The sequence below is a fragment of the Diceros bicornis genome, chromosome X (genome assembly GCF_020826845.1).
Source record: "Diceros bicornis minor isolate mBicDic1 chromosome X, mDicBic1.mat.cur, whole genome shotgun sequence".
Taxonomy (NCBI): domain Eukaryota; kingdom Metazoa; phylum Chordata; class Mammalia; order Perissodactyla; family Rhinocerotidae; genus Diceros; species Diceros bicornis.
In genome coordinates, this window is record NC_080781.1 from 66,737,125 (window position 1) to 66,747,385 (window position 10,261).

At 42.3% G+C, this 10,261-nt stretch overlaps 1 protein-coding gene across 1 annotated transcript; it reads left to right on the forward strand.

Annotated features, from left to right (window-relative positions):
* Positions 1-1,017: 1,017 nt before the first annotated feature.
* CDX4 (caudal type homeobox 4) lies at positions 1,018-9,395 on the forward strand. Its single transcript, XM_058535231.1, has 3 exons — positions 1,018-1,616; positions 7,341-7,486; positions 8,653-9,395. Exons 1-3 carry the CDS (start codon positions 1,115-1,117, stop codon positions 8,857-8,859), a joined length of 855 nt encoding a protein of 284 aa, XP_058391214.1. The 5' UTR covers positions 1,018-1,114; the 3' UTR covers positions 8,860-9,395.
* Positions 9,396-10,261: the final 866 nt, after the last annotated feature.

Here is a 10,261-nt window from a genome sequence, read left to right on the forward strand (position 1 = left end):
GCAAGCCCATGTCTTTTTCAACAATTGGAGCTTTACAAAGGAAATCTCCTTAAGCGTAAAGAAAATTGGGAGCTGTAGCTTCCTTGGATTTCAGACTGCAGGAATTTGGCTGCTTGGTGCACTGGCTTTGAGGCAGAAGCCATACTTGGCAGAAAGAGACACCCGAGACTAGTGAACTGATATGAAAATAAGAAAGCCCACTACTCACATGGTTCTTCTCCCTCTTTCCTTCCCTTTTTCATAACCTACTCTCTTCATATTTCTTTAATTTGTGCATATTTGTAAAACATCCAATTAATCTAGCCTGTCATCCACTGGAATGTAACCTTAGGAAGGCAGAGCAGAAATGTTTGTCTCTTGTTCACGTCTGTATCCCCAGTGCCTACAACAGTGCCTGGCACACAGTAAGCATAAAATATATAGTTGTGAAATGAATCCCTATCCTTACACACAAAGCCCTCCTCCTGGGGGAGGGGGCAATGAGGAGAAGGGAAAGCTCTTGTCAGTGGTATTATGTACCAGTGCCATGTCAAGTACTCCTGCCAGGGAATGTGGGCAGAGGGGATACCATGGATGCAGGCTGGGTGCGGGAAGATCAGTGGAAAGGGAAGAGACGCTCAGGGTAAGGACTGAATTCCAAAAAGCAGGACTTTGACCCTGCTTCTGCAGTCTCCATCTCACTTTGGAGGGGGCCAGTCAGAAACCTCTGGGGGAGCTCCTGCCTCCAAAAGCCCAAGACTAGTGCTATGGGGAACAGATGGACAAAAGCCAGAAAGATGAGACAGAAAGGCCCAGGAGCTCTGGGAGAGGGAGCAGAGTGAACAAGTCCCTGTGAAAGTGAAATGGCCCTTCATTTGAATGCAAATGCTATGTAAAAGCCTGAAGCCCCTTGATGTCAGCCCAGCCATTGGTGGCCCATCTATACTGGGCTACCAGTCACCTGGAAACAGTCAGGGTAGGAAACGCGGGATGGAGTAGCCTAAGGGGGGCAGAGGAGCTTGCAGCACAGCTACGGACTGACCTATTGATTCCCCGCTGCTTCTCAGAGTCAGGTTGGGGCCTTACAGGGATTTCAGGATGGCTTAGAGAGTTTCTTCCTCATACCCAAGCCACCATGTACAGAAGCTGCCTTTTGGAAAAAGAAGCGGGCATGTACCCGGGCACTCTCAGGAGCCCTGCGGGGGGCGGCACCGCTGGGGCTGTCGGCACCGGGGGCGGTGGGAGTCCGCTGCCAGCCTCCAACTTTGCAGCGGCCCCAGCTTACGCACACTATATGGGGTATCCCCATATACCCAGCATGGATCCTCACGGGCCGCCGCTGGGAAACTGGGGCCCACCCTATAGTCCCCCTCGGGGAGACTGGAGCGCTTATCCAGGGCCATCAAATACAATGGGCGCGGTGCCCATGAACGACATGACCTCGAGCCCCGCAGCTTTTGGATCGCCGGAATACAGCAACCTGGGACCCGCGGGCGGTGGAAGCAGCAGTGGCAGCCTGCCAGCCCCAGCCGGCGGGTCACTGTTCCCCATCGACGCCAGCACCGTCAGTGTCAGTTCTCCCAGCAGAAGTCGTCACAGCCCCTATGCGTGGATGCGCAAGACTGTGCAGGTGACTGGTGAGTAATCGATTCTAATGCCCTCACACCTTTCCTTCCTTTGCTTCTCGTCTACTTCCCTTGGCCTGCCCGCCCTCCTACTCCTCGGGCCTCTCCTGAGACAGCTTAGCTGAGGAGACCACTGCGTGGCTGACTGCCCAGGGCCCCCGCCCATTAGTGACCACCCTCGCGTGTAGCCCTGCTCAAAGCCCACAGTGTGTGGCACTTGGAATTAAACCGACCTTAGGGGTGTTTTTCATCATTCCCTGATCAGTCAAGGAAGCAAGCGGGTGAACAGTGGGCATGTTGAGTCACAAGGATCAGCATCCAACCCTGTAGTTGCCCAGATGGGAAAGCAGATGCACGGAAAAGATCAAAGGGTGAATGAGGCGAAAAGATAGCCACGGTGTCCGGAGGCTCAGTCACTGCTGCTTGCCCGTTGCATTTCAAACTCTTCCCTACGTGGGCGAGTCGGCCTCTCCCAAAATCTCGTGATGCTCAACTTAGCTTCACGGTGCTTGGCTGGCAACAGACCCTCCAGTTTAGCCACGAATGCCCCAATGGCAAAGCGGCCTCCTCACCCTGGCCTCTCAAGGAAGCTCCAGCTTCCTTCGCCCAAGTTGGCAGAGGTGAGCTGGACTCAAACCCAATGCCTTCTTTCAATGTCCTTTCCGCCAGTGGAGGCATTGAGGAAGGGTACAGCACACCGCATGGACATAGTAAACTACTCAAACCCTAACATCCGCTGGGCGCGCTCGAATATCAGCCCCAGCACTAAGTGGTTAAAGCCCTCATAACTGTCCCGGCAGGCGTCCCGAGGCGCAGGGTTTGGATGCAGGTCAGTGACCGCGCGCGGTGAAGGCCCAGAAAGCCCAGCCTAACGCTGACCCACGCTCCTACCAGCAAGCCAGTGGGCGGCTGCTGGGACCCGCGGGCGGGGGAAGTGGGCACTCTGTTTTAATCTTGGACGAGGTGGTAGGCGGGGAGATGTTTGTTTTCAGCTGTAGTTGTTCTTTTATCACATTCTTATTATTCCAACCCGTTGCTCCCTGTGACTCGAGAAAATTAGTAAAATTCGACTCCATCACTTTCATCCCTCTGGGGAGGAAATGACATTTCAATAGCATCTGTCCACAATGATTATGCTCCTGTTCACAATTCTGCACTTCTTCTCCCTTCCAAAAAGTAAAGGTGGGAGGGTGGGAAGGGATCAACTTTTACCATTAAGAGGATTCAGCCGGGAGGAGGCAGTTTAGGACATACTAGGGCAGCAATCTCAAAGTATAAGTAGAGCTTAAATACTTGGCTTTAAAGTGTTTGGAAGTAAATCTGCATTTTTTAAAAATATAGGTGAGTCGGCTGACTAAATAGAATAAATAGAAAATGAGGTTAGGGTGGGGCATACTCAGGGCTGTTATTACATCTAATCTTAGGGTTGTAATTAACGTCCATTCACTAAGCCCTAACCATTAGCAACAGACAGGAAAGTAGCTGCTCCCAGTCCAGGATTAAGTTTTGAAACACTTTAGAAGAGGAAAGTTATCTGTATGTTGTTTGGAAGAGAGAACGATGGGGAAAAAGGGACAAGATAAAAGAAATCTTGAGTCATGAATTTTCTGTTTATAAGAGAAAATACGACAAGTTTCTCTGCTTAAAGTCTTCCATTTGGATTTGCTTTTATGGGCCAGAGTCTCTCTCTTAGGTAATTCTGGTGCCAAGAGAGTTTAGAAAGAGACTACTTAGTCTGTGGTATCGTCATCATTAGTGAAGCTATGTACCTGGCTGTACAATGCCACCTTCACAAGATTTTCTATCCAACTTCTATGAGAAATTTAAAATTGAATGATTTTGGACCTCCTTTGACTCCTGGCAGCCTATCCTATAGATGAGACTTTATTAAATTCAATCATTTTAACGTCCTATAAATTAAAACTACCACTTTGCTATATTTTTGTAGCCCAAGGTGCATATTTAGCAACAATTTAAGAATATGATGGAAACTATGGACCCTCTCCCCAGAAAAATGCACAAAAGCACACCTGCACGCACACACGCACACACACACATCATTTTAAAAATAATTTTGGGATATTCATGGATCCACTGAAGCCCTTTCATGGATCTCAAGTTATGAACTCTACAAAAAAATGAAGCTGATCATCTCATTGGATCACTCCAAACCAAAATGCACCCATTTGTGTGCTTAATACATAGTGAGTATTAAATAAATATTTGTTAAATGAATGAATGAGTCGGATTCTCCTAAATTTTCTACTTCACTCTATAGTATTGTGGGACAACATTTGGCTTATGGCTGAGAAGAAAATAGATGAACTACAAAATGGAAGTAACCTCTCCCTGATTAAGGTAATCAAATGAAAGCTCTTTCCATTACTGAAAAATGTTTTAAATAGCGGTGAGTTAAAGAAAGAAAAATACACGTATTAGGGGACAATCAGTAAACATTTCATCATGATTATTATCACATTTGATTTTCTAATGAGAGAAAGGGGACTGGCATACAGAGTAAATGACTGTCTCCTAGGTGATTTGATTAAAAAGTGAGATATTTTTATTTCCACTTTGTTCCCTAAATGGTCTGTTCCAATACACATCTCATTTAAAAATTATATGAAAAGGAACCTGACAGAAAGTTTCTGTGAAAATTAAGAATTTCATATTTTAAATATTGTCAGTGCATTAGAGCTAAGAGCTTTTCTTTTACGCAGAGTTGTAGCCCTGGATGAGCACTGGCAAGGTGGTAATCTAAACAGGGCTGGAGAGAGGCTTTCTTGTTAGGGGTGAGAAAGAGGGGGAGAGAAAGAAGTGACTGAATAATTCTGATGAAGCCACTGGACAAAACACTGAGGAAGATATATTTAAAGGGTTTTATTCAATTAGGACACTTCAGAAAATGAGTTGCTTAATAATTCTCGAAGCTTATCATTGTCTTCCTTAGTTTTGATCCTTTCATTGGACAATTTTTATAAATGAATTGGGATGCAAGCTTTAACTAAAAGCAGCAAAGGATTACCATAAGATGGAAAGTCATCAGGATGAGGTCAATTGCACTGTACTCCCTATAGAAGGAAATTGATTTTCATCATTTTTACCCTCACCATCATCATTGTCATGACCCTTAGATTTGGAGAGTGCTTCTCTGCCTAACAGCACTTTCCCAGCCAGTCTCTCAAACGAGCACATTTAGGGTGATAATAAGTTATCATATATGATGACGCTTGCTTGCAAACTCTGTGGGGATACTGTCTCCTGGATAATGGGAAGGAGTCCATCCATCCTGAATTACAAAGGTTTGTCTGAGTCTTTGCGGGGGGAATGGGGGAAGAGGGAGGTGAGGCAATGAAATCTCACTACAGAGGGATGAAAGCAGCCCTTTAATACACCTTAACCATTGTTACTTTCCTAAATTAACTCACAATAGTGTCAGAGAAGGGGATCCTTCATCCTCATAAACGTAGTCTTTAGGAGAAGAGAATAGCTTGAACAATAAAAGTTAGTACTCTTAGTGTTTTATTGGTGCTTTGGTATGGGAATATGGATATTATGCTCTACTGGAAAATGTCCAAATCCTATTCAATTCGATTTCATCATTTAAGGGGCAGAGGCAATGACAGGGGTGGAAAAGAAGACAGTTCTGGGGGAGGGACACAAGAGGAGCACCGGGAAATGGGGATTCATTTCTCTTTGTAAACTGTGCAGTCAATATTTTCCCTTAGCTACATCTTCTTGAGGTTTGAGGTCTTATCTGTCAGATTGGGGCAACAGACCCTTTTTAACACTTCCAATGGCTTTGATATGCAGCGGGGCTCTTCCTCGTTCCTCCTTTCTTCAAGGGTTATATTGCCGGAAAGGGTGAGGATTTTCATGGCAAATAAAGAGGCCTGGTCTTGACTTTATTGTCCTCAGAAGAAACTGCAAGAGGAGAATTTATGACCAATGGGGGTAGGGAAGGACTGCAACCTTCCAGAGTTCTTGAAGTCTGGTTATATTTACTTATTATCAAAGAGTCGAAAACACAGGCACACACAAGTTGAATTTTAACTTCTGCCTCAGGTTATAATTTAAATACTCAGCCACCTTGGTATTAGGAAGGGTTTTAGGAAACATCTCTTCAAAGATATATTTTGATCCTAAGATTTGAGGTTCTGGAAATAAATTAAACTTCAAAGTTTTCATTGTAAGCTCAAATATACATTCTGCCTTTGTAACATACCAAAAATGCCAGACCCCTGGGTTTCCTGGGTTTCCGTCTGGATTCAGAAAATCAACCCAAAGTTTGGGCCTTTGAGGTAGGTTAACTGGAGTTCATCTTTCACCATTTTCAAGGGGAAAGTTTTGTTTAGTTCATTAGTCCATGAGTTAGTCAGCCATTTAGTTTAATCTTAAAACATATTTCTCACCTAGAATTTGTTTCTACAATCATGTCCCTTTTTTTTTTCTTTCCTAGAGATGAAAGAGTGTCTGACATTTGTTTAGGGCTTGTAAATTCCAAACCAATTGGCCGGTGTTCCTGAATGTAAAGAGGGTTCAGGATGGAATCTGATGCTGTGTAGCTCCTTTGTTAGGCCTGTGCTATATCTTAACACCTCAATGGAGTTTAGGGAACCACTTTAAAGAAAGCTTTGTCCTACAGATTGTTCCCCAAAATATCACATCAAAAACAACCAGGGAAGATCAGAAGGAGTTTGCTAAAAGCCATGGAGAAAAGGAGGAAGATCCTGGAGGGGGTTAAAAAAATTGAAAAGAAAGGGAAACTTCCTAATCACCTTTCAAAAATTTGAAAGGAGGAATAAAACTCTATTTGAAGGAGGGCATGAGAAATTAGTTAAATGTTGTAACACAAAGCAAATGTTTGTATATCCTTTCAAAGAATACTAGAATGCTCACTTTACTCTGCTTAAGTCAACGCCCCCTCCTTCCCCCATTCATTATCCACTTGGGAATAAAAATTGGTTTAAGACTCTCACAAAAAACAAACTAAACTATTTGTTTCTAATAGGTAATAGGGGCTCTCCTAGAACAGAATCTAAGTGATAATAAACGCTTTCTTTTTAAATTACAATCCAAATGAAATTTTCTCTAGAATGTGTGTAACTAATAATGTCAGGATCACAGAATAGTTTGCCACACTTGGGCCATTCTTATGCTTCCTAGCATATTTAAACTGGGAATAACATTTAGCACACTGGACTGGGAGTCAAGGGTATGTGTTCGGGTCCCCACTCCTCAGCTCACTAGCACAAACCCACTTATTTACCTACACTGAGCCTCAGGTTCCTTATCTGTCAAATGGGGATAAGACATGTTCTGCATAATTTGAAAGTGCAGGTGAGAGTTTCAATAGGAAATAGTATGAATGAACTGCATAAAATATAAAGGGAAGTGCTTGTATAATGGATGTTGCTACTACTGCCAATACTGTTCCCATATGTGAGTGGGAAGGGAATGAAAATCATGGATTAAGTGTTTGCTTTAAAATGCTTTGGTGTAACAGTAGGTCAATGGTGGCGTCATAGATGTATTGGTTACATATATACATAATAGTCACAGATGACAAAGTATTTAATGGAGAAATGGATTTATGACATATTTGGTTCGAAAAATGTCCTTGTTTTATATTTGAAAGTAATAGATAAGAATGGGAAGAGTGGCTCTGATTCCTTCAGCTGAAACAATCTCCAAAGAAGTAAAAATGATTAAATGTACTGCTTTCTCCCTTAACAGGGAAAACAAGGACAAAAGAAAAGTATCGTGTTGTTTACACAGATCATCAAAGGTTGGAGCTGGAGAAGGAATTCCACTGTAATAGATACATCACCATTCGGAGAAAATCAGAGCTGGCAGTCAACCTGGGCCTTTCTGAGAGACAGGTACACGAGAAGTACATCCAACGTGTCTCATATAATCATTTCAATAGGCTGAGGTTTTAGTGAAGTCTGTAATCAGGAGTGGAAGCGAAACAGAAGACCAAGACATACTCCAACCTCTCCTAAAGCCCATATTCATCCACTAGACCTCCTAGTTTAGTCTCCTTGGTTGGTGAGTTTATTAATAATCGAATGTGGTGGGCACTATGTAGGTGTGTAAGCAAGGGGTGGGGACATTGGAGGTGGAGAAGAATTTAAAACACCCATAGAATTGACCAGTCCAGTCAAAATCTTGATATGGTTCTCCAAGTAGTCACAACCAACATGTGAAGTGAAGATTCGGCAATCATGGCGATTATCTAGTTCATATCAGTGAAACTACAACAGTAACTGAACAACCATGTTGCTACCTGAACCAAGTTTTTCTATTATTCAGGGTAGGAAATTTAATTTTTTATGGTGTATGTAATCCTGTGATGCCTGCCTCAAATTTAGCTTACTGTGGGTACTCAGTAAAGATTAAATCATATCAAGGATCAATGGTTTCCATTCACCCAGACTTTGACATTACATAACTACCTGATGTTTTTTCACTTAAGTCTAGGAGTAATCCTGGAACCACAGAATCTTAGAATTGTAAAGTCCATTAATGTATTACCTTATTCCAAGTGGCTTACATTTCAACCATGTATTAAGGCACATTGGTATCACAGCAAGGGATATACTATTTCATCACCCTTGTTCACCCAGTTTTATGTTTCATTAACTTTATTAGGAAGTTTCTTTTAATGACAAATTGTAATCACCTTTGTTAAATCCCTCCCTTTTTATCACCACACCTCGGCATCTGCCATTCTATCATTATTTATTTCTACCTGTACAACAGAGGTGGTGGGTAAGGTGTAATATAGAAACCACTGCATTCAAAGTCAGTAGCCCTGGACTTGATCTCAGTTTCATCTCATGCAAGATACTTTCACTCGCTGAGTTGCAGCTTTTTTTTAACCTGTTAAATGGGCATACTTTATAAGGTCATTGTGAGGCTCAAATGAAGTGATGTAAGTGAAAGGATTTTGTAAATGCTAAAGTCCCTGCACAATATCAACAATGACTATGAAAATTGCATTCAGTATGTTGTCTCATTAAATCCAAAGCATTTTGTGTTTCAGGTGAAAATCTGGTTTCAGAATCGCAGAGCCAAGGAGAGAAAGATGATCAAAAAGAAAATCTCACAGTTTGAGAACAGTGGAGGCTCAGTACAAAGTGACTCTGGCTCCATCAGCCCTGGGGAACTACCTAACACTTTTTTCACCACCCCATCTGCTGTCCGTGGATTTCAGCCTATTGAGATACAACAGGTCATAGTCTCGGAATGAAAGAAAGGCAAAGAGAAATGGAAAGTGCGCTTCCTTTAGCGTTGTCTTTTTGGTCCCTAAGATATCAGCAGGGGAGTTGGGACAGGATGTAATTCCTTATAAGGCAGTACTCAGAACCAAGTGCATGCACAATAGGTTAAAGATAACTCAGGGGTCACTTACTGTTAGAAATCATCCCCATAAAACTCCTGTTATGTGCTATGCTATATGTCAATCATTCAGGAAGCTTGGTGGTAAGCTATATAATTAAAAGCTGCAATCACAGGCCCTTGCAACTGTATTCACAATTTCAGAAACTTGCTTGTGAATAGACTGTGAAAAACAGTTCTGCCAGGAGGCACATTTGTTTATGTGTGCTTGTGTTTGCTATTTGATGCTGGGTGTGTTCTTTTATGTCATCTTTGGGAGGTGGGGAAAAGGTAAGCAGAAATTTATCTATCTCTAGCTACTTTTTCAAGTGTTTAATTCAAAAGCTAACATTATTTTCATAACAAGACAAATGTTTAAAAAATCATCAGGAGGTGATTCTGAATCTATTGTCACTGATTAATAAAAATAATAAATAAAAAGACCCTTTTTGTCCCTTAATCATAATTGTCTGGCATCAATTATCTTATCTCAGAACTTCCAATATGCAGTGTCAATTTTAAATCTTGCCAAAACAATGAAATAAGACTAGACCAATACAGGCCAGCTTGGTTGAGTCGTTAGAAAGGCAGATCTCCAACACACAGAATAAACCCTTCCCCTTTTCTGTCTTTCCACTCTATTCACTGTTACAGTTCAGTGGCAGTCAGACTTAACATGAGCACAAGGACAGTGTGCTGATCTGTAGCCTCTGCTTGCCATCACCTTCAACCTGTTCAATTTTTCCCTACATTATGTCATGTCAATGCAGTGTGGTCCGAGGAGCTGCAGTTTACAGGTTACAAATAACACAACTTGGGCTGCAGTGAGCAGAGTGTTTTTGGTGTTGGTCCAGTATACTGTTTGCATATAGAGGTGGCCAAAGGCCGGGCTCTAAATCATTTTAAACTGAGATAGTTTAAAAAGAAAGTTTGATTAAAGTAGGAAAGCAATCAGAGCACAACTTTTCTTTCCATTTCAAGACACATCTTCGAAGTTCTTAAGAAAATTAGAATCTTGAGCATAACTACCTGTCTTTGGGTTGGGAGTAAGAAATTTATCCTCCTTCTCCTTGTGAAAATCTCAGAAAGTGGGCTTAATTTCTATGGCAGCTCCTGAGGGTACATTTGAAAAGATTTAAGGGGAAAATCCTTCTATCTTTGATCCAGCCTTTTGGAATTATATTCTGCCTTTCCTTCATGTATTTTCACAACACTTCTATGAAGGTATCAATTGCCCCATTTTGCTGTTAGGGAAATGGAAATTTGAGCAATCA